The following is a 14565-nucleotide window of genomic DNA, read 5'->3' as shown; positions in this document are numbered from 1 at the left end:
AGATATTAAATCACATTTGTAACATTATTGTTAAAATTGTGTCAGTAATTATATTTGAAATTGTGCTGCCTTTTTTTTTCTTTTTCTTTTTCTTTCTTTTTCTTTATCTGAACCTCTGTGAAATAACTTCTCTGGGGTGGAAGCTTAGTATACCAGCATACACATCCTTGTAATTATGAATTATTATTTAGCCAAGCCCAAGTGCTGACTTCTGCAGTGAAGCATTTAATACACCATTAGTTATTTAAAAACCCAATAATGAAAGAAATTGAGATAACTTTTCATTTCTTACAGTGGAGGTATTTACATTTAGAAGTTACAGGAGACTAGAACCAACTTGTTCTTCTAGAGTCTTTTAACAGTTCTGGGGTTCAGCACCATCAAAATTAATGAAAGAATTCTATACAAATCTGAATTGCTGGTTGCTTAAGTGAGATGATTTATTTATTTCAATATTTAAATAATAAAAAGATGCATATACAAGGGCTCTAGGCACCTTAACAATTAATATTGCAAGATCACCCTTGCAGCATAAAAACATACTATCAATTACATAGGAATTCAACCAGCTAGTTTCTTGCAAAACATGCTTCTTTTCAGCTGCCTAGCCTAAGAATGTGGCTGCAAACCTTCCCTAAAAAACTTCCAAATTAAAATCTAGAAAATTACCAAATTAGAGTTGAGGGGTAATAAATTTAGCAGTGTCCTAAAACCATACAATACTCAGCCAGCAGGCACAGTTTCCTTTCCAGTGATACATATCCTATTTGCCTTTATTTTTACAATGGTAATGATATAAAGCTAATAAGCATTCTGACTGTCAATACAAACATTGTAAAGTATCTAGTCTGATGATTTAGGAAAGCAATCTGTTTGAGGCAAACTCATACCCCGCTTCCTTCATTTGAATTAAGACTTGGTTCAAAGATCATAGAATTATAGAATCGTAGAATCATTAAGTTTGGAAAAGACCTCTAAGATCATCCAGTACAACCATCAGCACAAGACCACCTTGCCTGCTAAACCATGTCCCGAAGTGCCACATCTACATAGTTTTTTAATACCTCCAGGGATGGAGACTCTACCAGTTCCCTGGGCAGCCTGTTCCAATGCTTGAGCACTCTTTCAGTAATTTTTCCTGATATTCAATCTATACCTCCCCTGGCACAACTTGAGGCCACTTTCTCCCATCCAATCACTTGTTACTTGGGAAATGAGACCAAAATCCACCTCACTACAGCCTCCTTTCAGGTAGTTGTAGAGAGTGATAAGGTCTCCCCTCAGGCTGCTTTTCTCCACACTAAACAAACTCAGTTCCCTCAGCTGCTCGTAATAAGACCTGTGCTCCAGACTGTTCCCCAGCTCCGTTGACCTTCTCTGGACATGACCCAACACCTCAATGTCCTTCTTGTAGTGAAGGGCCAAAAACTGAACACCATATTCAAGGTGTGGCCTTGCCAGTGCTGAGTACAGGGACACAGTCACTTCCCTCATCCCGCTGGTCACATTATTTCTGATACAAGCCAAGATGCTATTGGCCTTCTTGATGACCTGGGCATGCTCCTGGCTTACATTCTGCTAACTGTCAACGAGCAATCCCAGGTCCTTCCCCACCGGGCAGCTTTCTAGCCAATCAGCCCCAAGCCCATAACATTGTGTGGGGTTGTTTTGGCCCAAGTGCAGGACACTTGGCCTTGTTAAACCTTATACAATTGCCCTTGGTCCATCGATCCAGCCTGTCCAGGTCCCTCTATAAAGCCTTCCTCCTGCTGAGGAGATCAAGAGTTTGCAGATGACACCCGATTTGGTGGTATATTGTTTTGTTAATATGTTTTTCAAAGTTATCAAAGCCTCTTAGAAGATTAAACTGAAATATCATATGTGTTCTGGTTTATTTCTATGGAGATTTTTTTAAGTACGTCTTTCAAAAGATTACGTTCATGTTCTGTGTATTTATTTATTTATTCTCAGAATTTTAGCTTTTGATTATAGCTCAGCAGTTACAAAATTTCTATAGCATGTGATATTCTATTGTGGTTCCATAAATCTCATACAATTATTTGAGAGCAAACAAATGGTAATGAACTAGCAGCTAGCCAGCTATATTAGTACTAGGCTAACCTAATTACAGAAAACTAAATGCATCAACTGTAATTTTAAACCAATTTGTAAAGTAAGGTAGTGCCATATCTGTAAAGGGTCTTACTAGAACAAATGTTATGCTTTGTATGTCTCAGCAGACAACAGATGTTTTTTTTTAAAAACATGTGAGAAATGGCTTATAATGTGCTGTGTAGCTTTTAAAATATTTTTTTAATTCTAAAACTAGATTATTGCACTTCTTTACAAAAGGGCAGGAAATTTTTTTTGCTATGTAAATATCTGTACTTTTCTTTAATACAGAGGTTAATTTAATAATACCATCAGTATTTTGTCAAGACAAATTATTGTAGCTGCACTCCTGCTTAATACCAAACACCCTCTATATTTTGTTGCATGTTGGACAGGCAACAAATGTATTACCTCCTAAATAAAGGAATGTATGGGTAGTATCACATTTATGGAAATGAACAACGTTCTTTAAAGCTGTTCCCTAAAATTGTATCCTTCACAATATTCTTTAAAATTAAAATAAGCTCATTTGTTCAAAATCGAAGGAAAAAATATTGCAGATATCCTTCAATTATTCAATATTGTACACTGTTCCAACAAATAAGGAGAATTCTGTTAACTGTGCTTATGTTATAATCTCCTTTTTCTGTGGAAAAGTTTTTAATTTTTTTTCTTTGTTTTCATTTTTTGTCTCAGAGTGATATATAGAAGAGGAAGAAAAAACAATGCTTAAGAAAGATAGTACTTTACATTAAAACAGGACATTGTTTTGTTTGTCTGATTTTGGTTTTGTTTCCTTCTCTAAGACTAACTTGAAATAAGAAGTGACTGTGGTGTGGGAAGCTGGAAATTAAAAAAAAATAAGGTTCCCATTAATGCAGAATGTGACTCCTTTCTTGCCACAGAATTAGGCTTTTGTAAGCTTATAAGAAGCTTGACTGACTTTCCTGACCTTCAGTTTGCTTTCCCTGATACTTTCTGTTCTTGGTTTTGACTAACCAAGACATTCATGGCTCAAAATTGGATTACAGTAAAAATTAAAAATTGTCCTTGTGACTGAACTAAAAATCCAAAAGTTGATGATGAATTGTGAAGTAAGGCATTTTCCATCAAGAGATTGATTGCAGGGTTGAATCTTCAAATGTGTCTGAATCCTACAATGGATTAGAATTTGATATTGCCATTCCTGTTTCCTAATCGTTTTGTCAGGCTAGAAAGATCAAGTAACAGTTCTCCCCTCTTCAGACAAATCAAAATTGTCCAAAGATAACCATATAATCAAAAAAAGAGTTAAAGAATAGAGAGAATTTGAAATCTTTTTGATGAGAGAAACAGCTTTAGTGTAACAAAAAAAATATTACATCAGTGATTTTACTAGGTGTGTTTCTTTGAATCAGATTATCGAGTTCTAGTGTCCTCACTCAAGACTCATTGATAGTCAGATGACATCTGAATTATGATACAGAGATAGTGCAGGCTGACCTAGATATGCAGAAAATTTGTGTTTTCTGTCATGTGGGTGGTGGATGGAAAGTGATGAGTATGGAAAGCTTGCCTTGATAAATTTGTGTCAGTAAGGAGTTTCTCTGATAGTACTTTTTCAGGCAGGAGACAGGATTGTTTTTACATTTGATCAGATGTTTTTGAGATGTTGTGAGTTGTTCTGCTTAGAATGCACCAGAAGGCTGGTCCACTTCAATATCACCTAGAACACACAAAGGCAAAGGCTTTCTTTCTCCAGTGGGCTGTGACCCACAGAGTAATTATCAACCCCCTCATCTAATCCTGGGGAGATCAATCATTAAACTACTTTGCAGACTGTATACTGAAAACTGGAATACAATCTTTTTGCTCTAGGAGTGATGACTGGTAAATATAATGCAATCCTTTTCTTTCATAAACCGCTGTTCTCTGCAAAAGGAGCAAAGGTGTTTTCACCAAAGTTTAACTGATACAAAGGACTAGGTTAATCACTGCATATAATCAATGGAAATAATCAAGAGTAAGTGATTTGATTAGTTGAAAGTTAATAGCCCTGTCTTCTAGTGTACAGACAACTTCTTTAGGATAAGCCAAATTATACTTTTGAAGCACCTTTTTCTCCCCTATGTTTATATAGAGAGCTTAGGGCGACCAACTCAAATGTAGACATGTACATTTATCAATGAATCCCACATTGGAGAACTACTAAATTCTGAAAGCTGTTAAAAGGATCAGGTAGAATTCTTAAGAGAGTAGCATTCACTAATTCCTGAGGCAGCATTTCTATTAGGTTGGTGCAAAATAATTACTGTTCTCGTCATTGTAAACTTCGATGCTTATTGTGGATTAAATTTTTGTTTTATTTTGCTCATGTTGCATGCCATTTTAAAGTATAAAATTCACTCTACTTACTTTTGCTAATAGTTTTGTTTTCACTGTTTAGCACTTTTTATATTACACTATCAAATATGGGAAATAAACCAAATTCAAGCAATTTTGTTGTATGAGTTCAAAAGGGGACATAAAGTAGTGGAAACTGCTAGTAATATCAACCAAGCATTTGGCCAGGGGACCATCCGTGAATGTAAACCCCAACATTGGTCCAAGAATTTTGTACTGGAAATGAGAGACTTTAAGACGAGGAGAGTCGTGGATGTCCTTCTGCAATAGATGGCAACCAGTTGAGGGCCGTTATTGAAGCAGACACATGCAAAACAAGTATTTTTGCACTGACCCAATAGAAGAAATTGGCAAGACCAGAAGAAAAGTGACCTGGCATTCTTTTTAAATCTTCCATTATTGTCACTTGATAGAAGATTATTTTTCCATTATTCAGTGACAGATTTAAAAGGGAAAAATTATTTACTACCCTCCCCACCCCTTTTTTCCACTTTTTTCAGCATCAGTATTAGCTAGGTAAAGTTAGGGAAAAAAAGACATCAGAAAATTAATGAGCTATTCAGTGTTAGTGCTCAATGTAAGTTTGTGGAAATAAAAGATTTCTTTCCTACATCCTTACTTCTTCTACCAGATGGTCTCTGAATATTCAGCCCAATCTGTCCTCCAAGACTAAAGAGGAGGAAACTTCCTCACCTGATTAGGAGCCATTCTTTATTTTCATCATAGCCATGATGGACAAGTAAGCCCTACTATTAGACTAGGCTGCTTCTGATCTGTTATTCTATTTATAAGTTATTTAAATCACGAGAGTTTTGGTACCCAGGTTTAGATTTATTTGGTTTTCAATTTGTCCTTACTGCAGTCTTTTGCATCGATGGACCTGTTTTTTACGGAAGCTGAACCCAAATAGCTGACTGGGGTTTTGAATAATCCGGAGTATTTAGTAGCTGTCACCTCTTCTAAATAAATTAATAAGGTGACTTCATAGGTGACATAGGGAATCTTTTACTCAACAAATAGATTGTGACCTTTTTCAATTGACAGTTCATCATTTTGCCATGCTTTCTTTTTCACAACCTGAAATCTTTGCTGGGACTTCCCAGTTTGAACATGCATGATTTAGGATTGGGAATTTTGTGTTATGAGGTGTATTTGACTATTTCTGTTTTACAGAGTGAGGCTCTAAAGAGACAGGGGAGGGACATGGCCAAGAATAAGGGTTAGAGAAAGTGCCTTGTCTGTTTGGGGTTAAGGAAAGGGAAGGGGCAGCTACTATTAGTAGAAAGCTTGCAAAAGGCAATTTCAGACACAGACAGATGATGTGCAGGTGCAAATTCTGATTTTCCCTTGCATTTCAGTTCTAGTGATGCACTGGTTTGAGCTGCTTCCATTTCTTCTCTGTATAGCACTATAAAGGCGGAGAGGAGAGCTCAAGGCAGCTAAAGAAAGACATAGCAGCAAAAGGAGAAAGAAGTAAACTGTTCTTTCCCTTTCATATTCAGGTCCTAGCAATATTTTGCTTTTCTTGCTGATGTCAGTCTTTGGATACGACCTGCGAGCACCTTATGACCCTCTGTTCACATTATTCTGATTGAGAACTGGTGGAGTGTTGTGTCAACTAATCTACATTTTATGAGGATATTTCTTCACTTTTAAATACTAAAAAATATGGAAAAGGGTAAATCAGAATCAAAGAAATGTATCCTTTCATAGTAAAAGAAATTTTAAATTAAGGCACTCTATCCCAAACTCCCTGCTGATTGTGGAAAGGGAGATGACACAAGTCACTTATTGAGCTAGATGATAAATTTTAAATTTCTTTCACAATATTATTTAAATATGTATTTTTTTCTGTCTGAATAATTCGTAACAATCTTGCTTGCCATGATCTGGATTCAATGTTTATTAAATAATTTTCAAAAAGAGATTTTAGTACTTGGAGGCACACATTTTTTTGGTCAAATGAATGATCTCTGCAAATTTCAGGCCTGATAAACATATTATTTAGTGCAATTAGGCAGTGATCTAAAGAACAGAACTGCATGGAAAGTGGATGGTTTGCCTTTCCTAGAGAAACTTCTCTGTGCATTTGTGTAATGTGAAAGGTTTTTCTTGAAAAGGTTAAAAAAAGTTCTAATCAACTTCTGTACATTATGTAGAACTTCATTTTCTAAACTCTGCAAAAGAAAGTTTCATATTTAATGGGAAATCATGAATTATTCCATTTATTATCTACTTCCTCCTTTCAAAGACATGATCTGGATAAAAGGCGGGGTGAATAATTTCAAAAAATACAATACATTTTTAATGGGAAGGTGCAAACTACAGATTCTCATGACTATTAGCAAGTATAGAGGAAACAGAATTTTACTTGCAAAAACTCATCAAACTCTTGCAAAGATAAAATACATGACATACTTTAATAAAGAAGAACACAGTGAGCTGAAGTTTTTCTTTTTTTATGTAACTTGTTGTTTTTACTAAGTTTGGTCTTACGGTTTTCTAGCGCTTTCATTTCTCAATAGTTCAACAATATTTAGTACTGAAGATAATGTACAAGCAACACGCAACTGAATTCTATTTTTAAAACACTCCATAGACGTGAAGCAACTCTAACATACAGAAGGAGTCTGAAATAAAGACAGACAGTCTAATTTGCCTTGGTACAATCATAAATTCCTAAATTCTCACAGTGAATCCTTCTGAATTGTGTAAAATCCTCTCTTTCCTTTTCCTCTTCATCTCTGTGTGGTCTATTTGTCCTTAGACTACTAAGTAACTTCTGTTGGGGACTTGATTGAGATACCATAAACAAAAGTGAAAGTACTGTGGGAGCTGTTCACAGCAGTAGCACGATAAATGCATAGCCTTATATAGGCTTTATGATAATTCATAGCATCAGCTTGAGAAAATACAGAAAGTAAATAATTATTATCTTTTTCCAAATATAATTTTACACACTGTGAAAGAAACTTGCAGAGGAATTTAATGATTTCTCTGATATCATGGGAGTCAAATAGAAAGGATTCCAAACTCTGATGTTTCTAGCTCCCAGTCCATTAGGTCAGCTCTGAAATAAAAGAGAAAATTTGAGAAATACTTCATTTTGATAAATAACAGTCCATAAAATATGGTTGGAATTACTTTTTGTTAATGAACGTAATTAATTGAGAAAGAAAAGCAGAAAGATTAATGAAGATAATGTTTTTTCTTATTATGCTTGAAATAATCACAGGTGTATATGCACTTGTATGAAGAACATTTTTATAAGGGTAACACTTTTATCTTTACTTTTAGAGCTTTCTTTGCATCTATGTTTAGGGACAGAATGTTAGGAAAGTTCATTGCTAAATTTATATTTCCATTTTCTGGGTTAATGAGGATTCTTAATTATTACAGTACTTACATTCATTTTAAAATACTTCTTCTGTGTCATCCTTTGATGTTTATAATTGATTAATTTTTCATTTTATGTAGTATTAAAGTGGCAGCGTAGCTTTGAACAAAAGGAAGCGAGTTCAATATATGTTCTTTGTGGGATCCTACTGACAGGTTATGCATCCACCTTTGATTGCATGATTTAGGTTAAAGTGCGATTTGACAACAGTCAGAGACTGTGAGGCAGTAGATGAAAAATACTGTATTACTTATGCCGAATGTTATGGTACCCATATCTATGGGATAAAGTACCTCTATATTTCTTTTCTGATATAGTTTATTTTCATCTTTCTATTAATAGTTCTGAATACATAGCTCCTTAAACCTTTTCTTATTTAAAAAAATCTGAATCATTACAAAATTCAATTTCAAGTCGATGTTCTTCCCTCTCATGGTATGTACAAACTGACATGCAATATTTTTATTTGCTATTTAAAGTAGGGAATTCTTTGGATTGGTTAGGTGGATTTATATGCTTTTTGTATTAGGACGTTAGCTATTTCAGCTTTATAATTTTGAATTAAAAAACATGTGCCTCGCCCTAACATAATTCTCAGCCTTAGTGATCGAAAATTCTGATGTGTAAGCTAGCCATCTATTGCTACTTAATGGCATTTACTGTACTTCCATATCTTTCTTTAATGAGATTACTATAGTCTACAATTTAACATATTACCATCCAGTAAATATTTCATTAAAAGAAATGTGTTTAAATGGACAGTCTTCAAACTGGGATTAAAGAGGGCCGCGCCTTGATTCAGTCAAATAGCTTTGTATCAGTAGCAGTATGTGGTGAAAATGTGCCGAGTACCTTGGCCAGCTGAGGGCTTGACTCCCCAAATTACTTATGTATGTAGATTTTCACACTGAACTCATTGAGCTTAGCTATGTACCTAACTTCAGCAGAGTGCAGACACATGGCAATGTAAATTTCAACAGTGTGAGTACCTTGAGTTTATACTGCTGTAACCTGGATCCTTGAAGGCGATAGTCAAACCTGCAGCTTCCAGATTTACCAAAAGTGCTTTTTATATTCAACAATGCCCTGCAGAACTTTCAACTATATTTTAGGCGTGGGTCACTAATGGTGTTGCAGAACTGTTACCTTTTTTGGCTGTTCAGCTATAACTAAATTATCATTCCTATTACTATTCTTAGGCAGAGCAGCCTGACGTTAAAATCTCTAATAGCATGCTTGGCTTTTTAGTGTTTTGTATAGTATATTTGTTTTTACCTAATGAATATGTTTTTCAAGTTTTAGTGAGGAGATTCTGGTGTCTCCTTGTTCATGTTGTGTTTGTTTGCATACAGGTTAAACATGAGGTTGCTAAGTATTCACATACTTGATGCAATTTTAATTTTCTTGTTATTTATAGACAGGAAATAGGGGAAAGTAAATAATAGTTAAAATAAAAAAGCAAAAATATATTGATAATTTTTTCATAATTTTGTGATCCTTGTGTAAGGCATTTCTATCAGTCATTGACTTGTCAACTGCAGAAGGAAATTCCCAAGAGGATGAAACCTATTTGAATACATTTTTTAAACATCAGAATAATTGGTAATTATTTTACACTGGAAGTACTTTAATATTTTATATGCTATCGTTGTTTAAACTATGCCATTTTGTACTTTACAAAATGGGAATGCTACAGCATACTTGCATTGTAATCAGCAGCAGGCATTAACCTGTAGTACTAATTAAATCCTACAAAATCTAAACGTATAAACCCTGATACTAAAAAAAATAATAATTCTGTAATCTGAAAATAGTAGACATTTGCACTTGTTTCTGTAAATCACCACACCAGAAAGGTGGCATGGAGAATTTAGCTCATGATAAATGGTTCTGTTATGCTATACTGACTATTTTCTAACATCAGTATCTGCCTCTTAGCTTCTTAATTTCTTCTTGTTTTCTCTTTCTGTGTAAAGAGTAGAATGAAAATAGCCTCATTGGGCAGGATTTTAAGTTAAAGGGAATGTAGCAAGGCATTTTTCTGATCTCCCAGCATTGCGTAAGGGTCTTGTAAAAACTACAATACCATAACATAAGAAGATCCTTGAGATTGCAACAACAATGTAATTTCATTAGCCTCCCCAAAGGTTAGCATTTATGATCTTTGCACTGGTAAAGGCAGGTTAGAATCAGGTTTCTGTGATTCCTCAGCAAGACTCTAGATCAGTTTAGAATAGCAGTAATAATCACAATGAAAGAAATCCATATAAGCAAATTATTTAAGTAGCTGTATGGTTTAAGAGAAGTAAAATGCCTGTAGCAATATTGAGGTATGCTTGAAGCACAGCATTAGCAATAGCAGAGTCTTTCCAAGCTCACGTTCGATAAATAGCTGCTTCCACACGTGTGATATTATCCTATTTGAAATCATATGTATCATGGTACCACTAATATGGCAAATTTAACTTTTGGTGGTTATTTATTTGGTGCTAAAAGTTCTTCTGACACCCACTTCTCCCCTGATACACGCAGAGAAGCATACAGGATTTTTCAGGACCTCTTGCATAAAATACTTATACAGGACATAGCGGATCTAGTTGGATATCATACCTAAGCGGACCTTATTTCACTGTTTTACCCAACCTGCGTAAATAAATATGTAGCAACACTGACAGGGTTTCAGTAATGACAGAGATGAGCATTCAGTAGGAGGAACAGTGGATTCTCAGCATCATCTGTGTTAAGTATTACAGTTTTCATCTGTTGAATTTCGTAGATTAAAAAAAGTGAAACAAATCTCCTTTAAATCAAAACCAGATTGTTATCTTCCTTTTAACCATAAATACATAGACAAGCTCCGTATTTCATTAAAAAATAATTTGATTTAAACAATCCGTCTGAAATCTTTTTCTCCGAGCATGCACATACAATCATTCAAAGGGGAGGAAGGACTTGGGGTTTATATTCATATCACGGTTCAATTTGAAAATTAAACACAACTAATGCGACAAAGCTCTCCGCTCATTCTAATCCGACTAGTTTAATCGCTTGCAGGCGCCCGTGCGGGCAGCGCTGGGATGTTTTGGCCACTTCTGTGGCACCGGGGGTGCAGCCCCTTGCGCGCAGAGATGCGCAGCCCCTTGCGCGCAGAGATGCGCGCCCCGCGTTTCAGCCGCGCTGGTCGCTGCCTTTGTTCCCGCAGCCGTGCCTGCAGTTTGCCAGACCTCCAGTAGATGCCCCCAGAGACCATTAAAACCTCTCGAACGCCTCCAACCCAACGAAAGGCCGGTCTTTTTTTTATCATTTCGCTTCTTGAAGTAACATAATTGTTCAAAGGAAACCGAAATTCGACGTGCATGTGATACGGGAAAACAAACTTACTCGTTTAACAGTATGTCCTAGTTTATTAGGAAGTCAGGTTCAAAAGGTTTAGTGTATAACAATTCATAAACACAGTAGAAACACACTGTCGACGGTGAATTTTATAAGATAAATCGTGTACATTTAACTAGGTATCATTTTTTTATATTGCTATTAGAAATAAAGTAACCTTCGGTTATGTAAAACGTGTTTAACCTCCCATTTTACATTGGCATAAAAAGCAGTGTGAAAAGGATTGTGAGGATTGAGGATTTATAGTTTAATTCAAGGTATCATGAAAAGTTTACTACTGTCACCTCCTCTGTTGGAAAGCACTGTTGGCTGGGAAAAAGGACACTGGCATTTTCATCTGGAACAACTCTGATAGCTGAAAAAAAAAGAAAATTCATTGTAGTGTCATGCATTCTTAGGTGTCATGAATACCATTTATCCTCAAAATATCATTCATTTCTAGCTCTAGTTTATTGTTTATATTAGTCACTTGTGGTTGATGTATTGCAGAAACCTAAGAAACCATACTATTATTATTTAACACGATGTATTTTACATTTTTAAACAAAATTGGGAGATAACATTATCCATCGAAAATGTGAAGGGTTATACAGTAGGTAGCTTCATTGCTTGTGAGTTAGAATCAACTATCTTTGCCTAAGAAAAAATGTGCTCTGTACTGTATGAATACTTCAGCATTGGTTTGATTTCTTTATTATTGGGATGGGATTTATTAAAAGAATATTGACACTAATTTTTAAAACTGACCTATTTAACTGTATGGGTTTTTTTCCTGTATTGGTTTGCTAATAAAGCTCTCTTGTGGGGAAATTGTGCTTTCACTTCAAGTCAAATGCATCAGTCTACAGGCAATAACATGTTACATGGATACGGGTTTTCTGTTTATAAAATTATTTGTACTATGCTCAGTGAGTATGCAGTGAGTGCTAAAATTTAACTGAATAATGCTTTGTTTAATTCACTGTTAAGATCTTTTGGCAATACTTTCTTGTTTATTTCCAAGACATCCAATGATTTAATGCATGCACAATTCTACATTTATATAGATCGCATTATATAAATAAATACGCATGTATGTCTGCTAAGGAGATTGTTATTCCACTGCTCTAAGTTATATTGCTGCAGGATTCAGTCCTAGGCCTTTGGAATTTGGTAGGATTTTTTACTTCTATTCTTTAATTTTTTTTTAGTTAGAATTTTAAAACAGAAAAAAGAGAATATTCCCTATGCAGAGTAGAGAACACATTGTTCTGTATTAAGATAACATCTTTACAGTATTTTTAAACTATATACTGTGTGCCTGATATATGGCAAATACAGCATATTCTGGCAAATTTTAATGTTTAAAGATATTTCTTATTTCTTTTCTAAGATAAATTTCGCAACTGTTTTCTGGTCCAGAGTAGTTTTATATTTTCTCTTGCCTGCATGACCGAAGTGTGCTTTTCCATCTCAAAACCCACCTATTTATATATTAAATATAAAATCAGTGCTGTCTAGTCTAAATCTTATCAGGATTTTGTAATGTTTTTTGTGTTCAGTTCTGCAATTGAAGTGTAAAAAAAATCACATGAAAGATTAATGTTTATCTGTGATAATTAATAGATTTTATTTTATCGATATTTAGTATGAAATAATGCAGATTATTTACTTCTTATCTCGCTTTACTGTCTATTTCATTGACATCTAACTAAGAATTTTTTTACATCACTTTTGCCTTAATAGAGTTGTTAAAGAACTGCAGTACTTCTTTTTAAGCTGGGAATATTAGTCTCATTAGGCTATTGTTTAGCATCAGGTCATCTGAATTTATTACATATACTATAAATCTCAGTTTTCAGAATTGCATATTTATTTTAATGCTGCTGAGAAGTTAAATGGATTTTAATCTAAAAAGTCAGTCTTGGAAACAGTTTGGAAACTTAATGGAATATACAAAACAAAATTAACACATCTGGGTCCTCGCCATTTTACTGGGATAAAGGTTTGTTTTCTCACACTAGATAACTACACCTGCAAACCTTTACATCTGTACTTTAATGCTGCAGGCAGTCCCATTGGACACATAGTTTTCTCCAGGATAGGACATAATGATTGTTTCATGCCACATAGAAGAAATATTTTGATTATTTCCATAAATAGTACCTCAAATTATATATTGTCTCTTGAGAGTTTTTGATTACACAACTTTTTGGTATGTCTATCTTATCAAAGTTTATGAATGAGACAACTTTTATATAAATTCATCGTTGCATCGTTTGATTTTAAAATTAGTGAGCAATTATCAAACTTTTGCATCAGTGCACCAGCCCCAGCTGAAGTTGTATGCTAAATAGAAGCAAAATAATATCTAATTATTATGTTTCTGGCATAGCATTTGTTTGACGATTTAAACCAAGCCATCATATCCTACAGCAAAACTATTTAACATATACATTGTTCTGACATGTGGAATGTGCCTCATTTTTCCCTGTGCACTGTTTTAAAGCAAACTAAGAGTTCATTGTGGTTTCATGAACTAATGTAAACACCGGGGGCGGGGGGTGGGGTGGATTTCTCATCAGTCAGCCTCTTTTACCAAATACCAGCTAAAGAATACCAGTAGATTTTTAACATGTTTTTAATATGTATGTCGGTATTTATGCCTAATTGCCATATTTACTTCCCTAGGGTATGATATTTGTAATTGTATTTTAGCAGAATGCCTTTTCGAGCAGGGGGAAAAAATACCCCTTCCCCACTGCTGAACTGCAGAGGTCTCTTGTTGAAAGCTGTTTTAGTCATCTGTACTTATTTGGTAAGGTGGAGAACAGAATACAGGTTTAAAGGCTTAAAATCTATCTTTCTTATTCCCAGTAACAGGAATTCATACAAGAAGAACATCTGCATAGACATGCTGCGACAGGGTTATCACGAGTCCTTCTCCGAGCTCTTCACTCTGATACAGAAGTGGAATGCCTTGAGGGAGGCTGCAGGGCCTGGGTCAGCCATATGGCAGCAGAAATCCCTGGAGGAGCAGCCTGATAAGCTGGATCAGCTTTACCACTTCCTGACCAGGGCTGAGGCAGCCCAGAGAGCAGGTAAATGTGGGGATTGTGGGTAGCAGAGCAGCGGGAGCTGCAGCCGCCAGCGCCTGGGGGAAGCTTCCAAATTGTTTCATGTATGAATTTGAAATGTTACTGCATCTTAGCACATTTCAGCTTTAGTCAACTAAGCTTTATTTATAGAATAAATGATTAGGATCAGCGGATATCAGGAGAGGTTTTGTGAAGGAAAAAAAA

At 35.2% G+C, this 14565-nt stretch overlaps 1 protein-coding gene across 6 annotated transcripts in view; it reads left to right on the top strand.

The window, feature by feature from the left end:
• The window catches only part of TTC29 (tetratricopeptide repeat domain 29), a 288808-nt gene that overhangs the window by 174205 nt on the left and 100038 nt on the right, over window positions 1–14565 (top strand). For all 6 annotated transcript variants that reach the window (XM_069855337.1, XM_069855336.1, XM_069855339.1 and 3 more), the window contains one exon: window positions 14141–14364. In XM_069855337.1, the coding sequence (XP_069711438.1) occupies window positions 14141–14364 (224 nt within the window). The remainder of the gene's footprint in view (window positions 1–14140; window positions 14365–14565) is intronic.

This window comes from Phaenicophaeus curvirostris, chromosome 4 (genome assembly GCF_032191515.1).
Source record: "Phaenicophaeus curvirostris isolate KB17595 chromosome 4, BPBGC_Pcur_1.0, whole genome shotgun sequence".
Lineage (NCBI taxonomy): Eukaryota > Metazoa > Chordata > Aves > Cuculiformes > Cuculidae > Phaenicophaeus > Phaenicophaeus curvirostris.
Note: the sequence above shows the minus strand (reverse complement) of the source record. Positions and strands in the feature narration are given on the sequence as shown.